Genomic DNA, 25,953 nt, shown 5'->3' on the forward strand with positions numbered 1-25,953 from the left:
TATTGCTGTAGACGCATTCTTGTTCCTAACTCGTCAATTGATAAGTAATTTTTGATGAGAAATTACGCGGAAATGGAAATAGAATTTCATCATAAGATTTTTATGAAGATAATGCGAAAAGGAGCTTTGCTGAGCAAATTTAATATTAGTTTATATTAAAAAATTTAATATATTGTTTTTTAATTCAATCCGGTAAAAAAGTTTTGAAGTAAAAGTATATTCAACACATGTCGTTTTATTTGACGGATGAGACTATGTATTCAGCAAATGAATTCTGATAAAGTTACTCATAAGTAAAGCTACATCTAAAGTGTGAGAAAGTTAATAATGTTAATCAGACACGGAGTACGCTTCCTTGAGTCGCGAATTCTCGTCAAAGTTGTAGAAGATAAACATTCGTCCGAAGCTTTCTGCAAATTAACATTTTCACCATCTGATCTATTCGATCAAAGCATTAAATGGAATTCCCATTTTAAGTGAGGAAGCCAATCAGTTTTGCGAAATGATGAAATTCTCGCTATCTCATTGAGAGCTTTCCACACCGTATCGAGATAATTAATGGTGAATGTATCGCGACCAGAGACCTGATGATGTCACTTAACGTTTCCGAATCGGCGAAAGTGGTGGCTATTTTAAAGCAGACGAAAACGGTAAGCCGGATTCGCGTCGCGAAACACCGTGGTGCTATTGCGCACCTGCGATTCCTAATGGATTTTTTCGGGCTGCAACCCAATACACGACAATCCGTCATCGAAACGCACGAAACTCCAATGCCGAAAATTGTCGCGGCACGGCGGAAAGTGCTGCCGACATAAAATTAAAATTCCTCCTTCGAAAATGCAAAAAAAAAGAGAAACCGACGTAATCGTGCTTGTACGTAAAACCTGTAAATACATAACTCAAACGGCGAGCTACCTGATACCTCCCTCCACCTAAGTGAAAATACATGATAGCGTGAACGTATCATGTCATGAGGATACGTGATAGTGGAAGAATATGAAATAATCTAAAAACGAGAAAAGACCAGCGGAAAAACAACGGAAGAACAAGAGCAAGGTGCATTTTAATTCCGCACTTGAAAACATGCTGACAACGATGTCTACCGTCGCGTTCGAATTGAATTCGTCTTATTATACGACGGCGATCGGCAACAGCGCGCTCGATGGATTCTCAGGTACTCCTACATTGAGAAAAAATAGTTATTGTTTCCAAAAAATATTAGTTAATTCAACTAAATGTAGTAGTCACGAACTGTCAAGCAAATATTTGTTAATTCAAACAAATGACATGTTTTAAATTACAAGATTTTGTTAATCTATTAGGTGTTAAACTTAATTCTTGCCGTTTTTTGTCTCCAAAATTGATTTGTTTCGAAGGGAAATACTTTAATCAAAGTATTATTAATTAGTAATAAAGTAGAAAATGGAGGAAATTACTTTGATTGAGGTATTCATTCATTTTCCCTTCGAAACAAATCAATTTTGGAGACAAAAAACGGCAGGAATTAAGTTTAACACCTAATAAATATATAAATATTTGAACTTAATAATCATTACGAACTAAATGCATTTAGTCAAGTTAATAATTTTTTTTCTCAGTGCAAGATTATATAGTCGTAAAACAATGGTATTACATTAATTAATAACACTATAAATATTTGAACTAAATAATCATTACGAACTAAATGCATTTAGTCAAGTTAATAATTTTTTTTTCTCAGTGCAAGATTATATAGTCGTAAAACAATGGTATTACATTAATTAATAACACTCGGGACATTTATCGTGAAATATGTTTTAAAGGATCTTAAGTATCTTACTATACCGTAACTACATAATTCCAGTAATCGAGTCGGAGAATGCTACTTCCGCGCTGTACATGCTACCTGCCTACATACGAACGACTTCGATGGTTACTTGCATTATCGTGATGATCCTAGGGATAGTAGGCAATCTAATGGTAATTTTAATTTACATTTTATTAACATCAAATACAAGTAACGTACCTACGTCAGATTCCGCGGATGTTGATGCACATATAATTCGCAACCAATTGGGATATATTAAATGAAGTTAAAGCAAATGCAAACGATTCTGAATTTGAGTTCTCTTCAGTGCGAAAGTTAAATATAAACTAATACATAATATTTGGATTTGATATTAGTAAATTGAAATAAAATAAAATAGTAATATATTAGTGGGACACTCCAAGAATAAATCTAATATAAATAAAATGCCTGTAAGGACTTAAATTCCGAAATGTTTGCGTTTACTTTAATTTATTCATTTGGTAAGTACATCTCAATTGGTTACGAATTATATCTATCGCAATGTAAATATTTAATTTACGCACCAACATTCCCCTTACAAAAATCTAATACTGGCAAATTTATTATTGAATGATAATTAATCACTTATTTTGGAGTACAAAAAGTATTAAACAACAGTGCTTTTAATACTTAAATTAATTACTGTCTTTCAGTATTGGTTAGTATTAGATTTCTGTAAAGATCGGAGGCTCACATAGATATTTTACTTGTATTAAACATATTTTTGGAGTCCACTAATATTATTTTATTTCAATTTATTAATACTAGTTGCAATTGCACTTACAATTAATGAAATATCAAGAGTATAATTTTCGTTTTTAATCGCCGTTTTTATTTATAATCCGTATTATTCGTATTATCGATGTACCAATCTTTAGAGTCAGTTGCTGTAGCTCCCGCGTGTAATATCCTCAGGTGCCATTGGTCGTGTTACGGGGGAAAGACATGAGGAACAGCACAAATATCTTCCTGGTGAATCTGAGTGTCGCCGACCTCTGCGTGCTCGTAATTTGTACGCCTACAGTGTTAATCGAAGTCAATTCTGGTCCGCAAATTTGGCCGCTCGGCGAGCATATGTGTAAGTTCAAACCGATTGCGTGAAAAAGCATGATGTATTTTAGTGTAGATATCTATTCCTATCATCAACCGCGTGCAGCAGCCACTCGACATGGCGCAATGATTTGTCAGGCCGGCTAAATCCAAAAATATCAAACATCACATATTTCTTCAACGGACATTGATAAACCCATGTCATTCCTTTTTTTTTACGAGTCCACGCATGGTTCATTAACCAACACACATATTTCTGTTGCGTTACGGAGGCTCGAATATTCGGACCAATTCTCGCCTCGAATTCGCTGGAATTTCAGTTCACGGTCGCACGATTATCACACACACATTGATACATTATTCATTCTCTAAAATATTAGCGTGCACAAAAAGCGAATTATGGTAATACACATATATTGATGTAGTTATTTTATCATATTTTTTACCTACTTTTATTCTTCGAGTTATTATGCCACGAAATGAGTTTATACAAATTTCATCTAGTTTTATCACGCATTGGCCATGATAAACGCAATATCTGAATAACATACATGTATAATGTGCATTTATAAATATGCATATATATAATACAACTATACGCATAACATGATGAATTATAGATACATATATCTAACACATGATAAATTGATAACATACGTGTAATTACTAAAATAGTAATATTAATTTCTATATTGCGACAATTAAAATTCTAACTAACTCTTAGTTGAAGATACGTTGAAATTCGATATCTACGTTTCACGACATATAGGGACAAAATTTTATATTCGATGCTATGATTAATTGCGCGCGTACATGTTTTATAGGAAATAGGAAAACGCACTTTTCTTTGGTTGCAATTTAAACGTCAATATCGTTTGACGCTAAGGATAGTTTAACTGATTCGTTTTAGTTTGTTTCGCATTGCGGTAGAATGATGGATGCAAACTTTTATCTGGAGTGAACGGAAATGTCATTGCATCGCAGAAGTATTGCTGATTTTTTAAAATTGACGGAAAGTATCCGATCTCGTTTCATCTTTATTGGACTGACGAAATGGAAAAAATGTCGTGTCTTTTTTCCCTACATGTCATACGTTGCAGATCTATCAATGCGCTCGCAGATACGCGATTAAATTGTAAACTCGGTGGATCGATATTAAATCTAACTCAATTTCATTTTATTTCTCTTAGCTAATCATATCATTTGTTTGAGATAATGTTGCCCGATTTTTGACAGAACAATAAGAATTGTTTTTACGTACGAAATGTCGTTCTACTGAATATCGTTGCGGTGGTTGTTCCTAGTTTTGTTTTTTTTTAACTTTTTTACAATATTAATATTTACTCAAATTTATTTTTCGAATTGACCTGTAAATAAATCTTTTTATTCTATATAATCTATATATTAATATTTAATATAATTTGATTTTCCATATTTATCCGAATTATGATAAAATTTGTGGTTTTTCATAATTAATTTTTATACATATAAATTACATTAAATTGAGAAACGAGCTAAATTTAACTACATGTTGTATTTTAATATATTTATATTTATTTTATATTTTTCTCTATCTATTTTTTATTTTCAAAAGCAATTTTTATAAGCCTTTTTTGAAATTATTAATTGTATTGCATAAAGAAAATTTTAAAGAGGATTCGGCCAGTTTGCCAATTTAGCCAGTTAATATTGGCGATTAAATTATTTTCGAAAAATCAATGTTGTCTCTATACAAAACGAGAGTGCCCTACTTTTGTAGCATTAGTTTCTTGGTAATCTATATTGCAGGAACATATCAGGAAGAAGAAAGAAACAATAAAAGAGGGAGGTTTAGAAATCCTTCTAAAACATCACATGGGTGATCGTACTATATACAGCTATTCAAACTTTCACGAGCTTAGTAGAAGATGCGAAAATATCTGAGAGAAAAATGCTGTCGACACAAAAATAGTTTTAATCCTTCTCACCATGCGGAGTTAATCGCGAACAAATGTGGCGTATCATGCACATGTATCTTTGAAAAATCATAATTATTATATCATTATTAAAACCCGGTGGTTACTGCCAAATTAAAATAGTTTTTTATGAAATGAAAAGAACGCTATAAGCTGATACCTTTTTCTGTTACGTTAATTAAAATGACGACAGCTTTTTTTAGCGATTAAGACTATTGTTAAAAAATGTTAGTACTTACCGGTAACATTACTTTTCGATCAAAACATCGCACTTTAACAAACTATCTTTTCAAAATATTCTCTTATAAATGTTTGATTAGTTAAACATTGTATATTACGATTAAATACTTTTTTGAGTAAATTTTAGTTTTTGCGAAATGATTTTTTTTTGCTACGATGTAAATTTATGAAAACTAAAATTAAAAAATTGTATATTTAATAATTTATTATTCTGAAATTATATTGTATGTTACAGTATTAGTTTATATCATATTTTTTGTATTTAAGAAATCATATTAATACAAAAGAAATAATTATTATTAATGTTTAAAATTAAAGTAATTAAAATTTAAAGCCATGTTTTTGATATCATAATTTTACTGTTAAATGTTTTACAATTGAGCAAAAAAATTATATTGAGAAGTCGCCTTTTTATTAGTAAAAAACGTAGTTGATTTTTCTGTTACGTATATCTTTTTCTCTTGAAATTGATATAAAGATAGTAGTAAAGTTATCGATAATAAATTGATTAAAAGACAACAAAAAGATCAAACAAAACCTTTTGAAAACCTTTTACATAACTTTACAATATTTTAAACGTATATAAAAACATTTATCACGCATGAAATATGCAGAGTTAATCGACTAGCTTTTTAATTACTAATATTTAATAAAAATTGCAATTGTTAGCGATTTATTTACGAGCTGTACAGTCACAAAGCACTAACTTTTGCTAAAGTAAGGGTAATACCTTGCAGGAGTTTACTAATTGCTGGACCACAGTATTGTTTACTGTCAATTTTGACCTATTTGTGACCTATACACTGGCAAAGGATTTAAATTTAATAAGAGTTAAATTGTGAAGTTAAATTCAAAGAGAGTTCGGTTTATCTCGCGAGAATTTCTCTCTTATATATTTTTTCACGTGAAATTTTTAATCAACATTCTGTTTTTAATTTTCAACTGTAATGGTCAAAGCGAATTCTATTATAGATAATAGGACAATATTAGGAAAAGCATATAATTTTTTAAAAATTAGATTATATATACCTATATAAAATATTATATTTATAACAAAGATCTCTTTAGATAATTTTTTAACAAAACAGATTATAATTTGAAATCTACAATTAATATTTTTTTTATAGCAAAAAGTTTTTTATTATATTATTTAAATTAAATTAAATGAATTAATTTAATTTGCTTACTTTTTATGAATAATTAACATTATTTTTTAAATAAATAAACAATAATTTTTTGAAATTATTATTAAATTAAACGTGACTATTTATCTGATGTTAATTAAGTTATTTATGATAGTTACGTACGTATTTTGTATTTAACTGTGAGTTTGAGAACAATCTAAAATAACAGTAAAGAGGTTAAAAGTCGTATACCAATTTTTGCTGTACAAGTAAACGATATTATTGCAAATCTACGAGTGAGCACATAAACAGAGTGGTGTACAACTTTCGTAATCGCATTTGCATTTGTTACATTGTCAAGAGAAGTCGTGTTTTCTTAGAAGGATAATGGAACTCTCAATATAGTACGACTAATTTCTAAATCAATATAAATAAAAGGTAAAAAATATCAAGCTTTCTATATACATAGTTAAAGTAAAAATTAATTCTTTTAACGATATTATATTCCTTCCAGAAACTTTTTTCAACAAATTATAGAACAATTTAGCAAATCGATGAATTAATAAATGCTTTTTTTATTAAAATGGTTACTCATTTTACTTAAATAATTATTGTTCATTGCAGTTTCGTTATTATTGAAACTATTACCATTTCTTTTTATTCATTTACGGTAATGACATAAAGATAATGACTCAGTTTTACGTTTTCTTTAATATCTCTCGATTTTATGGCGCAGTTATTAAAAATGTTTTAAGAAGCAATTAGTTCTTTTTTCTTATTACGCTCCGTACATTAGTCAATCATTGAAAATGAAATGGAAAGGAAAAAGGAAATATTATATATACTACCTTTATAACAATAATTTATTACACAGTTGAATCAATAATTATTCGACGATCAGATATTTCTAATATAATACTCTCATGATATAAAAGTATTAATATAATGCGAATACAAATTAAATTTATCGATTATGAATATTTTTCAAAATTGGCAATAATATTTAATCAATATCGTTACCGTCAATTGTTTGCACGTGAATGACACGTTTTATTTACACGTCAAATAATTCTCATTTGATCAGCGCTACTAACGGACGAACATCGAGATGTCCGTGCTTGTAAACCATTGGTACCATATGGCGTTGCAGGGGCGAGAGATTCTTCCGGCTTACAATTCCGTACGAGCGACCGCCTATATATTTCGACTCCCTGATCTCTTTTGCTCGGAAGAATGCAAGAGACGGCGAAATGCGGTGGCAACGGGAGGATCGAATCAGCCAGCGGGTAGCGAGAACGTCGTGAGGGGTCTCTATGGCTATATGAGATGCGTTTATCGTGGAGGGTCGCGCAAGGGTGGTCCAGATGGGGTGTGGTGTAAAGAGGGGGTAGCATTTAGGCGCGTCTGGGTTTTATGAGGCGCATACGGCTACGTGCGTCTTAAGTCGATGTCCTTCTCCTCCTCCTCCTCCTCTTTTCCTTGACACCGGCATACCTCTCGTCCGGCATTCCTTTGAAACACTGCCCGCTCTCACGGTCGAGGCCGCGTTAGCGTTTATTGCGACGTAAAACTTCTCATGACGGTATGATCATAGGTATTTCACTTAGAAAGTGAAAAGTTTCCTTATACTCTCGCGATGATAAATCAGTCTAGCTCGTGCACGTCGTGATTACGTTCATGGAATTTTAATTATGTTCTTCGACTCTTTCCTAAGCCTAGTAATTCTATTCGGAATCATTAATTCTCAGTGCGCATTGTAACCTTATTAAAAAATCCGTGCAGCATTGCTATTTTAATGATGACTTTTGCTAAAGTAGCAATTTTATTGGCGATGAGCGTCTTTTATAGGTATACTTACATATGTTGTGTTATATATGTTATGAATTTCATATGTAATTGCAATTTATCACATAAACTAGGTATTTGTATCATATAATAGCCATATGCCGATATTTTAACGTTATAAAAAAAAATATCAATTAAATTATATCTATTATTTTTATTTATATTTTTGAGTCAATCCAAATGTTTATTCAACTACATCCCAAGTAGAACAACAAGTCACGATAACGTCAAAATGACGTCATTGTTGTTCTGCTTGGGATCCGTATCAAACTTATGTTTTGTTTGCAGGTATAATATAACGGCAGATAGGTATAAATTAAATAAAAATATTTTTATTACAAATAAATAAAAGTTTTAAATATCATTTATGCGATATATTCTAAAAATATTTTTACTTACAATTTTAATTTTATTAATATTTGATTGTTAAAATTAATAACTTATGATTGATTTATGTACACTAATTTATAAGAATAATACCAATTTATAAGAAATAGTAGAAAAAGCTGATGCTAATTGTCACAACACTGCTTGACGTAAAGTATTTCATTAACGAAGATTCTTATGTAACGTGCGATATTTTTCTTTATTCTTTAAACAGAAAAATTGATGATCAATACGCAAATGTAACAAACTTGGCAAGCCGCTTTTTAATGAGCATAACAAGAAAGCACTTGTAGTTCTCATTGCAGTTAATATAGCGATTTGTAATTGTTCTGCTCATTACACAGAAAGGGTACTTTATGTAATCTACTATCTAAATATCAATTTAAGTATTATATATATAATCAATACAAGATTCGTTTGCATTGAAATTCTCAAACGGAAAAACTTATATAACATAAACGATTTTTCTTTCACGAAACAAAATGTCACCACTGTGTCGATGAATCTATTGGATTTTGCTTGTCGGTGCAAAACTTTTGCGTAACATAAAACATCGACATGTTATCGCTACAATAGGAAAAAAAATTTTAAACCATAAACCTTATACATCTGCAATATTTCTCCTCAAAAAGTTTTAAATCCGATTAGGAACTTTTGATCTAGAATATATATTGTTTTGAATCTATATCTTTTTATTAAAAAATTTAAAAATTATAGGTAAATGTTGTCTTTTAATATATGAAAGAATAATAATGGAAGTTATTAAAAATTTATATACAAGAGATACTTCTTTTTTTTAATTAAATTTAGTTCCGAGTTTGCATGGAGTTAGATATGGATATTGCGTGGAAAATAACTTTCTCCCTTTTTGCTTCTTTTTTTCTTTATCCTGATTAACTAAGTATTCGCGTTCTATACAATTTCATTGTTACTGAACAATGACCAGCGATATGTAGGCCTCTATAAATCTTCGTCAGAAATTATGACGCTATTGAATGTGCGATTATCTTAAAAGAGATTCGTCTACTTAGCACGATTATGAAACTTCTCGATCGGTGATTTATAAGAGAACAGAGTTTAACGAATAAAACGATTATCTAAATAAATTTGATAAATTCATGGCTAATCTATTTTTTTTCTATAAGAAATAATGAAATCTAATTAAATATTTATATATGATTAAAAATAATGGAAAATAGAAAATATATTACGCGATTAATTGTTTTATTTTAAGCAACTTTTGCGATTGAATTATGACAAATACATAGCTTCCTATTCTTAATATGTTGCTGCATGAACAACTTGGTATGTTAGTTATTAAGTTGAATCGAAAAAAAAATTTACAAGTAAATTTATTCTGTTACTTATTCGAGTAGTTATTTATTCAATTTCATAATAAAGACTATATTATTTATCTTTTATTCTGTTATATGTTTTAAATATTCATCTTTAACTATTATTTCTAATTATAAATTCAAAAAATTTGCTTCTTTGAAAAGATTACCGAAAACAATAAAATGCATAAGACAAAAAAATTTTTGTTGTATATTAATTTTCTGATTTTTATTTTGAATTAAAGTAAGCAAAAAAAGTAAACACATAAAAAATAAAGAGAACACATATTTCTTATTTCTCATTATACGTTTCTTTCTTTTAACTTTTATTTATTTCTGTATTTGCAATTTTCATAATTTGGTAGAAATAATTTTCGTAAATGTAAAATTTTTCCTCTATTTCATTATAAAGGCAAATATATTTTATCAATACAGTCTACTTTTTCTTTTCTTTGCGTAATTGTTCCTCTGTAATGATTCTTTTTGAGATACTAAACAGAAAGTTTCAGTCAATATTTAATTTGAAACTCGACATGATTTCAATGCATTGTCTGCAGTAGAAGAACAACACACGCGATAGTAACGAAACAGATTTGTTTTGTTACTACTGTGAATTGTCTTTTTCTGTTCTTTGACGTTCTGTATGACGCTAGGAGCTTTATCTTACGAACCAAATATTGTATCTATGAATAGAAATTTTTCTCTCTCAAGAAAGACAAATTTAATGTCACGCAAAAATTGACGTCTAGGTTTAGATTGCTTAATGTAAATTACAATATTGAAACAGTTTGCCTATCGTTCTCGTAAAATTCTTCCAAAACGGCAAATCAGCTTTATTTGTTAATTATACTACGGAAACATATTTCAGAATATTTATTAATTTTTATTAAGCTATTGCTTAATTAGAAACTGAAGTTAATAGTTTAATTAATAATCGATAAAATAAAATCCGATAAAATTTATTATGAGTATTAATGTATGCAAATTTATGCAATATCATGCAATAGGACCAAGAAGTGATCCGATTAGAAAAAAAAAACGATTTAAAGAAATTAAATCTTAATTATGTTTGGCAGAGATTGTGAAAATAGTTTATAGTTATATTTTAGTCTATAAATATTGCTCTGTTAAAGTGTTTTGATTTTCATCATTAGAATCAAGCAAAAACAAATCACAGATGTTACCGATTAGATGTCTACGATGAGAAGTTCAATCTGTCTTGAATTTGCTGTAGAACAGTTTTAGTGTTGTCATTCCGCGAATGCAACGCGTTGTGTCGGTTATCGTTAGAATGAAATGACATGCAGGAAAAGACAAATGATAGTTCTAACAAGCATAACATCCAGCCACGAAGATAAATCCGTATGCAAATATAATAGGTCTGCATCTGAAGGAAACGAGTTGGAAAATTAAATTTTTGTCGTTTTACCTGAATTCAAATTTAGACTGTTCGTATGTATCTTTAAGTCTGACAAATCTGGACAATTTGAAGTTTCAGTTTGAAATTGTCAAATTGTTCTAATTGTTCGAAAATCAGAAAATTTCGAGTTATAATCATATGGTTGTATCGGCAATCGAACTAGCAGCAATTATTTCAGTACATTTGAATATTCGGTTTAAATACTGCGTAATAATTTTTCGAGTTCATTTCAGTATATTGTCGATCTAGTGAAACTTCTAATTACGCGACTTGTGACAATCAGTGCCACCGTATCTTTGTTACCAAGGCATTATTATTGTGCATTATTCTAATGTGCACATTGACGTTGGTATGAAATTGAAAAATATTTTTCTCATTACAGTGCACGACATGTAATCAGCGAAGGTAAGATCGATATACATTACATTGAGGTTTAACGCAATAAGTGCGACGTCAATTCTTGTTAGCCATCGTTAGCGAAATTTCCCAGGTTAAATAAACAATGAATGTTCCTAGCAAAGCACACTGACTTTGATAGCAATTAATTTGTTTTCACAGCCATTAAAGTAATGCATACTGGCAGTAATGACAGTGTCTCATTACTAAATGTTTAAGATGCTAGTTTTCGCTAGAATGCTCACTAATTGAAAGGTCGAAAGCTTAAATAAGTTATATGGTACAATCTTCATTCATTATTTTAACTCTAACAGAATTTACTCAAATTTAACTTCTATTTCAAATGTAGATTTTCTTATATTTGAATTTTATCTATAAGTTATATCTTATGAGACTAACAGAACAGAAGATCATGTTATTTATAAAAAAAATTGATAATTTTTTATTTACTTTCACAATAAGTAGAAACGTACAAAGTAAAAGACTAAAGAAATCTGATAAATGATATCTTTATACACAGGATTCATTTGCAATTATTTTTAACAGTAATTATGAATATAATAATTGCATTTTATATTAAAATTGATTGCGATTTAACATTTATTTGTATATTGCATACGAATGGGATAGTATTTATAATTTTTTAATAATGTATTGTAATTTACAAACTTATAAGATCTCTAATAAATAGAGCGAAATAAATTAAATAACTTATAAATATACAAACTAAAAAGAGATGAGATATTTGAAGCTTTAGCTTTTACGGAGAGATTATACATGGTTAAATGTAGTACGTATAAAATACACCATGTTATTAGAGCTTCTGAGCTATTAAATTATATAATTGCGTTTAATTTGAAATTAACTGCACTTACTACATAAATCCTTAGGAAAATGTTATCAATTTAATTGTTTTCAATTTACAGATTAATATTAACTCAGTGAAAAAATAAAGATTGGAACAATAAAGAGCTATTATTATAATCGATAGAAATATTGCTTTCATGTAACAAATATAATTACGACGCAATATTATTGTTATTGCCAGTGCATTTAAATTTTATGATTATGATTTTGATAGAGATTATTATATTATAGACAGATAAACAAAAAATTTATTATTATACATATATAGAAATTATTTTATCTTTACATTAAATCATAAATCGTACTCAAATAATAAAATAAAATGCTTGTTAACGATGTTTATTTATTAAATGAATATTTCAATATCGTATGCATATTGATACAAATATCACAAAAAGTTTATTGAGGCGATATTCAGTTTTAGAAATGTTTCATTTTATGGCTTTGGATTTGCGGAGTACTGTGGTGGAACATGAACGCAGATATATATAATTTCCAGTTTTTGAATTATAACACGTTTCCCAGATCTAATAAATCATTCGTGATCTAATCTTTTTACTCAATTTAGAATTAAGATTTTTTCATAAATATAGTTCGAAACAAGGGATTAATATTTCTTGTAATTTTTTTTAAATTGAAACTTCTTTACAAATTAATCCATTTAAGAATTTAAAAAAATTTAATCAGAAAAATTTGATTTAAAAATGTTATAATCAATTTTTATTTTCGCAGTACACTTAATGTTGCTATTTTTTATTGATTTGGATATGTATCACGATCAACGAATTTAAAGAAAATTTTGAATAATAAGGAGAAGAAAAAGAATAAAAAATTACTTGTCTGAAGAAATTCGATATAAAAGTTACCGGAACCATCTGAATAGGAATTCGATTTGCACATCTGGGCCGCATCTGATAGGCAAAGTAGGTTGAAGATGACAAATAATGCTACGTCACGCGATATGCTATGTGATAGCATGTACCTTTACCACTGTCTCTTTTTCACTCACAGCGATATAAAACGCTCATTAAAGAATAATCCTTTATAATCACTTTTACATTTCGAACAGTTATATCTTGACATATGCCAAGATTAATGCTATTTGTACATTTTGATGGACGTATGTTTGAATTTTGCCTCTCGCGCATCTCTACCTCTCTTAATAAAATTTCTCAATTTACAATTAATTTCTTCTAGTCTTAAAGAGCAATACGCAGATGAATTTACAATGGAGTGGCAGTGAAATCGTGCGGTTAATTGCTACGTTTCGAATAAAAGAATCTTGATCAATTGAAACGGCTATAATAATCATAATATGCGGCATTGAATACCATCGGCTTAAAGTATCAAACATTTTCGCATGAATTGTGGAAAAAATCAATTAATTTACACGATATTGTATTTCAGATAATACATAACTTTTATCTCATAACATTTCATATTTCCATTTTTTACGATAGAATTCTCTTTTTGCTGTCAGCAAGTTGTTTTTCAGAAATAAAATCCCCAAATTGAGAGACATCAATATTTGTACTACATAGTAGTGAGCAAATACTACGTAGTAATGAATACATTGAAGTGTCGTTATCATTTATTTTGTTAACCACGAGAAACATACACTTTATAAATTTTATTATATTTTTAAATTTTTGTATAATATAATAATTTATGAGTTAGCGAACCAATTAAGAAAAGTAAAGTGTAAGTAATCTAGAAATAATTTAGAAATGTGACGTCAATCGAAGATTTAACAAAAGTCCTTTTAAGGGTTAAATAATAGAATGTGTTTTTCTTCTCTTAAGAAGTTTATGTTTCTGGAGCTAATTGATTTCTTCTTTTCTATTCAATTATATCTACAAATCGGAGTAACGGGTAACAACTGGTAAGCGCGTAATGGAGTGCTTTCGCAAATGAAAACATCAGAAAATAGAACAATGTTATTTCATTTTATCAATTTATTATTGTCATCAAAAAGTATTAAATGTAAATTTTAAGTTTTTAATTATCGAATTTATTTATTATATAAATTATTACATATTCATTATTTTGTTGAAAAAATCATCAAAATTACAAACAGTACTTTGTTCTTAAAGCTTACAAGATTACGATATAAAAACTCGGAATTAAGGGTCTGAGAAATTTGCAACATAGTTTGAAATATAATATTTAGTATATATATATATTTTTTTTTGTTAGCATGAATGAAAGCTGTGTGATAAATTATTGTCGAATATATCTACCCAAGTTGTTCCGAACGAAAAGCATGCGACTTGTCTTCCGTCTGCCGCTTCGTGGATAGTTTTGGACAGCCGCCAAAGCCCATTATCATCACATTCGTTTCCGCTGCATATAACGTAATTTGCACATGCAGGGATTCCTCGTTCTTTTCTTTTTTTCACGTCCTCTGCTGCTTTTTCGTTGTGGGCAAAAATGTAATTTTTATTCGTGCTTTAATGTGTGATCGCAGTTCTAATTAAAATGTACGAATAATAATTATTCTATGTTAGTAATTTCATTAATGATGCCTAGTGATCTATGATTGAGCGAAATAGCAGATTGAGCGAAAAAAATTTTACATTGATATGGTAATTCTTAAATTCCATAATTAATGATTTTATAAACTATATTTTATTCTGGATCTCTCTCTCTCTCTCTCTCTCTCTCTCTTTCTCTCGCTCGTTCTCATTAATCTAAAATTTTCTAAGATAAGGATATATTATCTTCTAATGTGCGCACATGAAATTTATTTGCTACTTTCTTCGTTTCAATAAATCATCGTTAATTCTTCATTTTTTCATACTATAAATCTTCGGAATAATGTACCGATGTTTTGTCACTAATAAAGTACAGATTTAACATGTTTTATAAATAATAGAACATTATGATGCGTGAGTATTAATTAAAATATATGACTAGTTATTGATGCATAAATTTATCGCAATTTTGTGCTGATGTATCATTCTCTTTTAGTATTGCCTCTGATATTTTATCTTCGATATTTTTTAATGAATATAAGACATATATATAAAATATAATCGATAAAAATTGAAAAATGCTGAAGTTTATTGATAATATACTTTATTTATTTTCAAGAATTGCTAAAAACCTCGTTATGATTAGAAATGATAATTAAAAACAGCAATTCCGTATGTATACATAATGAAGCTTTTCAATGTGTATCTAAAACGGGATATTTAGTGAACTCTCTTGTATAATATCGGCGTGTTTGAAGAAATGATTACAGAAATCGGTGAGTTACGACGTGTAGTGTACTAACCCAAATAGATAATGAACAAAATTAAGCGGGCCCTATCACATCTTTACCCTCCTATGTTAATATAAACAGCGGTGAAGATAGCGATTGAATTTAATGAAAGTGACGTAATTAGAAGAGAAAACGCCAGAAGAAAACGCTTGTACTACATACGTAATTCGCGAATTATTTGCGAATACGTCCATCAATATTGTTAATTAACTATTACGTGATGCAAAATTATTATTTTAGAACATCAACTCTCGGAAATCTTTATTTGATACCATTAATTTTAAAATGTTTGTATAATTAACAATTAATTATTGATAGGCACTTTATTCTTACTGTAATTTTAGATCGTACTTTATTACTTTGGCAAACATGACAAATTTTAACGAATTTTGAACAGTTTACATTTTAACATTTATTCAAAACATCTCTGAATAAGTATTCAAAGTGATGTTAAATAAATATACAACTCGTATTCAAAATGCATCAAAATCGACAATATATCTTAAATCTAACTATTTATTGTTTAATCTTTTATTATCTAGCTATTACTCATCGTTTATTAACAATTTTCCGCAAAGTATTTTTTTTTTCCGCATATTAGAAATAAAGAAGCTGTCGGCTTTAAAAAGTGGTAACTAAATTTCTTTCGTATGTTAGACTTCATCTTTTCTATTCTTCAACATTATTATTTCAATCTTATTTCAATTTTCTTCGTTTTTATAATTCCTTTTAGAATGGAAATTTCAATAGGTAAGGAATTATGAATTCCATACTTGAAAATATAATGTTCAAATTCTTCTTGAATTACTCCACGTTAAAGTTGACCATTTATTACGAAATCATAACAGCTATTTAACTATGGATTAGTTCCGATTTCCGATGACGTGTTATTTTTACCACAATCTCGAACTTGCTGTAATTAATAAGTTACTCAAACAGTTTTGATATTTTATACTTCCGAGAAGTCATAAACTACTATACGTGATATTTTAAAGCAAGATATTTAAGTGCAAAAGGGAATTATAGATTAACATCTTTATTAATGTTATTTATTTAAATATTTATATCTTTATTAACGTTAAAAATAATTTTTCAGAATTTATTAAATTTAAAAACGTTACGCGTGTTTTAAAAAATTATTTTTAAAACACGTACGTACATATGGTAATATAATTTTGTCATTTCTTCATATTTGACATAACGTAAATGTTAAATAAAATAATTATATGTAAAATTACAAGTTTTTGTTTTTATTCTTTTATCAAAATATATAAAAATATTATAAAAAATAAAGATAAATTTTATATACACACAGTCTATCATAGCAAAAAAATATAAAATTCAGAAATTAAAAAATTTAAAAGATTTAAAATTTTAACATTGTATATTTCTCAATGTAGTGTATTTACAAATCATTCTGACTTTATAGTAAATTTACTTAAAAATGTAATTATTTAATTTAGTGAAATTTGCAATAGCATTCAAGCATTTTTAAAATATTCATTATTTTATGTGCGTAATTTAAACATTTAATCTATTACGTTAAGGAACGTAGAAAAAATATTCTAGATATCAAAGCTTCACTTATATTAAAATTTTCTAAAGCTTTAAGAACTGTTCAATTAATTTTTTTAAGAAAGTCATCAAGAATAGTGTTTGAATAAAGTTGTGTCAACTTAAGTTAATTTTATAAGCAAATTTTCGCATGACATTTAAGCGATCATTGGATCTATCGGAGCAACTTGTTACATTGCATCGCCTTACGAAAGTAAAGTAATATAAACTTTTTCTAAAAAGAATATAAGATATGAAAGAAAATAAGTTCGTATGCCAATGACATTCTCGAGAAAATTGTGCGCGGTGAACATATGGTTTGTCCGAAGTTATCTTATGGAGAATCCTGAATGATAAATGAGATGACATCTATTGTACAAGCTATGTCCGCTTACATTCTCAAACATGATGTCTTTTCGCAATATTATTCCATATCATTTGTAGAAGCTCTCTCGTTTGTGACCGAAAAAATCGACTCGATTCTCATGCTACAGATGTAGTTTATGTTGAATATAATGCTAAAAGTTTAAGTATCAGAATTATGCACATGTCTTGCAAATACAAATGTAAAATTATTTATTATATTATTGTTTATAATCAGGGTTAATAAGAGATAATGTTTTTTTTTTCAAGAATACAACATCGTGTTCTTTTTTCAAACATGTTTTTAATGCTTTGTACGTGCAACAACTGCTTTAAACAGTATTTATTATAAAAAACATGTTTAAAACATGTTAAAAATATCGATTAAACATATTTTAAATAGTTTAAAACATGTTTAAAACATGATTTTTATCAACACTGCTTATAATAAAAAATGCATATAAAATAAACGTATATATAAGATACATTTTTTTATCGTAAATATAAAGATGTGCAATTTTTGGTCACTAATTATTTTGGCAAGTTTTTTTTATATTAAAAGAATAGAATGAAACTAAAATTTTGTTTAACGAAAGATTATTATTATTGTGTATAAATTATTAAATTTTCTTTAAGAATAGTAGCATAATATATTGTGTGATTTGATACGTGACATTTGGCTATGACAATATTTCAGTGAATTATGAAATTCTCATTGTCAACTTTGGCTATACATAATATGGATGCAGGTCACTTTACGGTTTGTGGAGCAAATCACGCGGCAAAAGTTCGTAATACAGTTGTATTAATTGCACAGAGAGAGTTAGATGATTTCATGTTACGAGTTGTATATTATGTTATATATAATGGTATATGATATATTATACATAACGATTACTCGAAAACTCTAATTTGTCAAGACTATAATGCAGATTTAACAAAATTCTCGATGAATTATTCTTTCCATTTAAGTTATCTCTCGTTTTGAGTCTGATTACGTTGAATACATATAATCTGATAGTATTCATCATATAACGAAATATTATATTTGTATTAATAAGTTCTGAAACACTTTGCACGAATAAGTCTATTGTCATAAAATAATTGTAATATACAAAACTTGTATACAAAACATGTACGAAACCATTTTAGTAGTTATCGTCAACTAGTAATAAGTTAGGATCGGATTTGTTACACAGTTAAATGTTTAATATTGTACATTATTGTGCACATTAGGACACTTTAATGATGACTTTGTAACACGGTTATTATGATAAATGACTGTTATCACGCGGGGACGTTTCTAGTATAACATCATCACGGGAAAAATGTACAAGCAAATTCATTACAGAACACTTGAATTATTCCTATAGATTAAAAGATATAAAAAGATTTCAAAGGGGGGGGGGGGTACGAAATTCAAATATATTACATTGAGAATAACTAACTTAAACATTATAGAAATCGTTTTATTATTATTGCACATTAAGTTAATGCCTAAATTTCATATGAGGTTGTAGATTAAATTATCAGTATTTTTCTACAAATTAAATTTTACATATTAAACAAAACGGAACAGTTTTATGCAGCAAAAAGCGCATGAGAAAAATAATTTTAATCTATCTGGACGAATAAGTTGAAGCTCATTTGTTTTTTCCACGTAGATAACATTTCTAATGAACATAATCATAATTCGATCACAAAAATAAATTTTCTCTCACACAAAATACTGATAATTCCGTCTCAATGCATTCCCGGATTTCATTACTACGTGTAAAAATTTTATTACTGTTCCCGCTTAGAGAATAAATCTTGATAAGTAAATTTGGTCATCTATTTTGATAATATATTATTATATACTTCTTATATATAAGAGAATGTAAAAGTAAACTTTTTGTACGTTCTAATATGTATAAAAATACGTAGAAATTATAATATTATAATAATATTTAAATGACTAATTTCAATGTAAAATAATTAATGAGAAATATTTAAAAATAGAAACTGGAATCATTTAAGACACAATCCTATAGAGAGTATATTGCAATTCACGAATGTTTGTCAACCGTAAAAGTAATTCCAATTTAATTCTGTAACAATAAAAATTGATTAACACTACGTTATTAGACTCAATAAAAAGGTACGTCCTAACACGTGAGGTTTCATCAAGTTATAATTAAATATATACGAAATAATATCTTACTTCAGTAAAGTTCGGATAACTATCTCTGTGAATGGAAAATTTCGACGAGTTTCTGATGAACGCTTCAGAGAAAAATTCTTGTAGAAAGAATATAAGAAAATCAGGGAGAAGTAGTATCCTCTTCCATTGTATTCGTGAACATGATTACATCCAATGTTGAAACAGATACCGTTTAAAAGGTATCTAGTTATAGGTATAAGTATTGTGTGGAAAAAGTATTTAGATATAAGTACAGATACATTTTTTTATACTTACCTAAGTATAGATACCGATACAAGAAAAAAGTATCCGAACAATTAGATACTTTTTAGATACTTAAAAAAAAAGGAAGAAAAGAAAAATAGAGAAGAACAAAAAATGGAGAAAATATATAAGAAAAGAAAAAGTTATAAGCAGCGTAAAATATACTACATTTTATTTGTTTGCTTTAACACATAAAAGAATGCCTCGATGATAAAAAGTCGAAAAAAACAAGCTGCGTATAGACTAATTTTATTTTATATAAATCTATTACTTACATATGTAGACACTAAAATATTTGGATTTGGATAATGAAAATTGTAATCGTACGTATGTCATCACGATGGATTATCGATAGGAACAGTGTGGCAAACTGGTCACGTGACGCTGTGTGTCTCCTCAGGAGAACACTCATGTAATTTTTCCCCTAGGGTGAAAACGTAAAAAATAAAAATTTTTTATCTGTATATACATACATAAAATTTTTCACTTTTCTGGATTCCGCCCTCTAAGAAAAAAATTATTCCGATTGATCACACAAGCATCAAAACTCTGTAGAGTTTATTATGGATGCAGAAAGAATCACAATTCGTCATGTTATAAATTGTTCTTCTTCTCTAACTTGTGTGCTCCTACAACCATAATAGATTACATAGAGCTTTAGTGCTCAGAACCAATCAAAGAAGACCGGCGTCACGTCATCAGTTCGTCATTCTTTTTCTATGATGTTTTTTAGTCACCAATCACTAAATACCAGGAACTAAAATTACCTAGGCGCCCGGAAAAAGAAGTTTTATAAAATTATATAATTTTATATTAGTTATGTATTGTGTAAGATTATGTAAAATTAAATATAATTACATATAGAATATGTTCAAATATGTGTGCATATTTCATATATAGGATATCCCCGACCTACGAGATCACTTCTCGTGAGCAGGTAGAGCGGATTGAACTGAGTTGGAAAGTCTTTTATCATTTGACAATTTTTGCTAATACTTTAGGAGATATTAATTTCTATATATTAAATAAGCACGTATCGGCGCAGACTACCACCAAGTATACGCCCATCGGTCGCGGTCGCTTGTAAATGGTAAAGGACTTTTCGATTCAGTTCAGTTCGCTGTATCAGCTCGTGAGAGGCGATCCCGTAGGTCGGAAACACCCTGTATATAATTATATATAATTTTATATAACTTTATATAACTAATATGAAATTACATAATTTTGTAAAACTTTTTCTCACACGGGGTGAAGCAAATGAAAGCACTTGTACAAAGTTAAGAATTAGAGAAGAAAGATGGTTTACAGTAATAAAAAATTAAGTTTCCAATATGAACACAAAATAAAATGTATAAGTACCTTGTACTTATGTATCTAAAATTTAAAAGATACCGTACCAAAAAGTAACTAGATACGGATACAGGTATCTTCGCCCGTAAGGATCTAGGTAATGCACTTAGGTACAACTAAAGTATCTGGATACTGTATCAAGATACCTGGATACGTTCCAACACAGATTACATCCCACGATAGGCCAAGGAGCATCTTGAGAAAGAAACTCGATAATCTAATGCTTTTGAGAGAAAAGTATTTCCCTAAAGCTGACTTCTCTTTTGAATGATTTATTATTGCAAACGTATTAAAATTTCAAAAAACATTATAAATAATGTAATTCGATTATTTTTTCACATTACAATAAAACTACAATCATGAAAAATGTATCTTAATTTATACATTTAAATTATTTTAATATATGTATATGTATATGTATATATATATATATATATATATAGAAAGAGAGAGAGAGAGAGAGCAAAAATTTATAAGAATATATTAATTTACAAGAGAGTATTTCTACAATTTACAGGTAAAACACAAACAGTTTATTTCAAAAAAGAGACCAATTTGAGATAAAGTTTTTTTATTTATAGTTTTGATATAGTTAACCATAGACTTTATGTAACTTTATGGAAAATTATTTTACGTGAATTTAAACTCAATATGTAAGATACAGAGTGTTCATAACTTCATGTTATGAAGTTTCTTAATTTTAACTTTTCTGACAAAATCGATATGAAGTTAACGAGAAAAGTTACTATGTGAAACGTGAGCATTGATTGCATAACAGTGATTTTCGTGCAAGTATTTGCGATATTTTTCTGTTAAGACATATACGTTATGTGAAACTACTGTATTTCATTTAGTTATAGGCTATAGGAGAGATAACTCCAGTAGTCCAATTTCTTCATTTCCTTTTTGCAAAATATATTGCTTTTCATTTGTTTCCAAGCTGCTCATAAGATGTTGGAAGTTAGGCGATTTTAATTTCTGAAGTTGCATTCTGCATCGTCTTCCGAATCTGAATCCACTCTATATTTAATTATTTTAAAATATACATTTTTCAATGTTATTTGGAAATTCTTAAATAAAAAAATTGGGACTGAATGTTCTCTGCAAACACTGAGTACACGTATTGTACTCGTTAGTTATAATTTCCCACTTAACAATATAACATAATATTGTACTATCGTATAACATATTGTTACAGATATACGTTACATATAATTTGGTATATCGTTTTCTTTTACAAAATTTAATTTAGAATATAACGGAATCTATTAGTTAAAAATATTCACGTTAGCACTTTAATTGGAGAAAAATTGTGCATTCACATTTATCAATTGCACGTGATTTACGAGTAATGAACGGTCAAGCAAGGTCCTCTTAGCTCGCGAAGTCCTTGAAGGAAACGCTATATCGCTGGGGCAAGGCTAGGGCAAGGTGGAAGAGAGTGGTACGCATATTGTGCGCGACAATGTCGCAATGCTGGACAGGCTCAACGATAACCTACGGGGCTGAAATGAGTAGGTGAACTTCTACCCCCCGCTACGAATTACCGTTGCTCTTAGCCTGTACCGCGTCGAAGCATTTAATGCTACGTCCCGTATAACACCTCTTCTTGTCCTACTGGTACTCCATCCAATTCTCTCTTTAACCTTCGTGGCAGGAAATACAATAGAAAGGCGCCGGTGACTAGAAGGTAGACCCTATGGGATTCTTTCGGTCTGTGAGACGTAGACAGATTCGCCAGACGAAAGCGAGTCCTCTGTTACTCATTGCTTTTCGCATTTATTCGTATTCCTTCGATCTGCGCCTCTTTTTCGATAAATCATTTTACTCTATTACTTTTGTTTCTTTCCATGTTATAGCTGTTCTATTATATAAAATCAATGTTTTTGATTGTGTATAATAAGAAGATATTATTATTTTTATTTATCCACAGCAAAATTTGGATTTAGGTTTTAATTAAACATCTAATATAAGTTTAATATTTTTTCTATGTTGACACGCTAGTTTACAAGTAAATTTTTATTATATGCGCAATATTTCAAATCTAGAATCTATGAATTTTAATATAAATTTAGAAACAATTTTTTTTAAATCGATGAACTAATACATAGTTCATAAAATATACTGTATAAAATACAATGTATATACACGTCATCTAATAAAATATTATTAGTCACTTAGATGTCTGAGAAAAAGATTTTCTTTTGTTCTACTTATGAAGGTCATAAAATATTTTCAGGGACTGAGATTCTTTCTTCATGACATAAAAGACAGTATAAAAGTAATACAAAAGCTCAAATGGCCCATTCTGTATATGATAAGATGATAATAAATGTGCTGATTCATTTAATTCATTCCTCTAATCGATCTGTGACGAGATCCATTTGCGGAATAAAGAGAAGTCTTCCTGCGCAAAATGATAAGTAACAATTTTTTCGTGACATAAGCGATGATGCGAAATTATATGATTCTAAGCTTACAAATAATATCTTACGAATAAGAGAGAATAAAAAAGTTTTGGCAGAGGAAAGTAACAACATAATTAACAATATAGCTATAAATATATTCCAATATTAATTATTTAGAGATACAATATATTAATTATTTCACGAAGATGCGATAGATTTATATTTTCTATATTAAGAATAAACGGGCTGTCCTTTTATATCTATATGTGATGTTTGATACTTTTTGAGTAATTTTTTATCTGTTATCTTAAATTTAAATAATTGATGATGACCATTTAATGGATCAGAAGTAAATTTTTTAATACAGAAAGATTTGCTAATTCTAAAATATTTTAACCAGATCTCTTGAATTACGTAATGTTATAGTTTTTAAAAATTAAATAAAGAGAGAGAGAGAAAACGGTTTTAGTTGTTTTTAATTATTATAATTATAAATCTGTTAACATAATATTAAGATTTTGAAAGCCAATTGGACAGCGGAAAATTGCAAGTTAAAGTGAATTCTGTAATTTATGTTAACGAAGAGTGAAGATCTCCTTATGTTACTTTGCACCTTCATATCAGATATGAACTACTTAAGGTCTACAGGGAGGCATCATCTTGTCATGTCCAACTACGTCATTGCTATCTCATCCTACGATGAGGTGTTTTGCTAGTAGAATTGATTTCTCCTTCATATCCAAGTCCTTCATGTTTTTTCGTAATCATTTATTTTACAGTAAGCATCTTAGGATTTAAAAGAAGGATTATAGAAGGATCTTAAATAAAAAAAAAGATTCAACCTAATGTCTTGCGTTCGTGACATAAGATTGAGGATGTATTAGAATAGCTTTTTACGCTCGGGAGGCCACCCTGGAAAGCTTAAGATCCTTGCAACGGTGATAAGAACCGATCACCGAGAACATATGTGCTGAATTATGAAAGCTGGCGCCGCAGATAATCGATTGTGGAAATAACCTTCCGCGTAGATGGATACCTAAAAAGGCAAACCTTTTCCGGTCACGTAATACCTTACCTTCTATAAGTAGTTTTAGCTTTTCAATAATAAACTGTAATAAGCTAAATAAGAGATCAGAGTGTAACAGAACTCTCTGTGCGTTCTTTATGAAATTAATTAACGAATGTGATGATTTGTCTTGCAAAAATATTATTTTTTCACAATTTTAATTATAAAAAAATTTTTATTAATTTTCTTAACTTTCGAATTATATTAATAAGTATCGTCCTTAATAATATGCCGAGTAGAAGATTTCAATAAACAAATTTTTTCATAAATATCTCTTGTTTACATAAATTAATTTTTTAAATCGTAATTAAGTTGATTATATAAAATAAAATGTAATTTAATTTAAATTCGATATAAAAAATTTATTTTTAATTAGAATAATTATATAATTATAAGATACCATTCTTATTGATTGAGAATCTGTTACAATATATTATTTAAAGAATATATAACAATACAATTTAATTTATTAGATACTTACATAATATGGTTTTGCAGATGTTTTAATATAAACATAACGTATAAAATTGATGTTTTATACGTTAATGGTTCATTAATTTTAATATGAAGTATATTTTAAACATTTTTATGATATGAGAACTATTATATATAATAATATATTAAATTTTAAATATTATTATTAGAATTTATTTAAAACATTTTTAAAATTTTTATATAATAAGTAAATCAATTTATTATTCCTCGCATTTCAACGTGAAGGTAATTATTAATTACTAGATAATTCAAAGGGAATATCTATTTTCTTAGCGAATTTGTAGGTCCTATTATGTTGAAATCAATACTTCCTTTATTATTATATCGAAAAACATTATTTTATTACAATTATTGTTTATAACTGTTTATAGTATATTTTATAATAGATAAACTTTAAAGAGCGTGGTTTTATAAATAAATAGTCAAATAATCATAAATTTAAATTTTATTTAAATTTGAACATATAATATTTTATTAAAATTAACATTATCTCTTTAAAGATAGAATTTTTGTGCATCTGTTTACCAATATTTTTATCACCGGAAGTACTCTTGAAAGTA

At 28.4% G+C, this 25,953-nt stretch overlaps 1 protein-coding gene across 1 annotated transcript in view; it reads left to right on the forward strand.

Annotated features, from left to right (window-relative positions):
• Positions 1 to 1,066: 1,066 nt before the first annotated feature.
• Positions 1,067 to 25,953, forward strand: part of ETHR (ecdysis triggering hormone receptor) — a 47,241-nt gene continuing 22,354 nt past the window's right edge. The window contains exons 1-3 of the mRNA XM_018516069.1: positions 1,067 to 1,174; positions 1,844 to 1,959; positions 2,744 to 2,906. Of these exons, the coding sequence (XP_018371571.1) occupies positions 1,084 to 1,174; positions 1,844 to 1,959; positions 2,744 to 2,906 (370 nt within the window). The 5' untranslated portion in view covers positions 1,067 to 1,083. The remainder of the gene's footprint in view (positions 1,175 to 1,843; positions 1,960 to 2,743; positions 2,907 to 25,953) is intronic.

The sequence above is a fragment of the Trachymyrmex cornetzi genome, unplaced genomic scaffold (assembly GCF_001594075.2).
Source record: "Trachymyrmex cornetzi isolate Tcor2-1 unplaced genomic scaffold, Tcor1.1 scaffold61, whole genome shotgun sequence".
Taxonomy (NCBI): domain Eukaryota; kingdom Metazoa; phylum Arthropoda; class Insecta; order Hymenoptera; family Formicidae; genus Trachymyrmex; species Trachymyrmex cornetzi.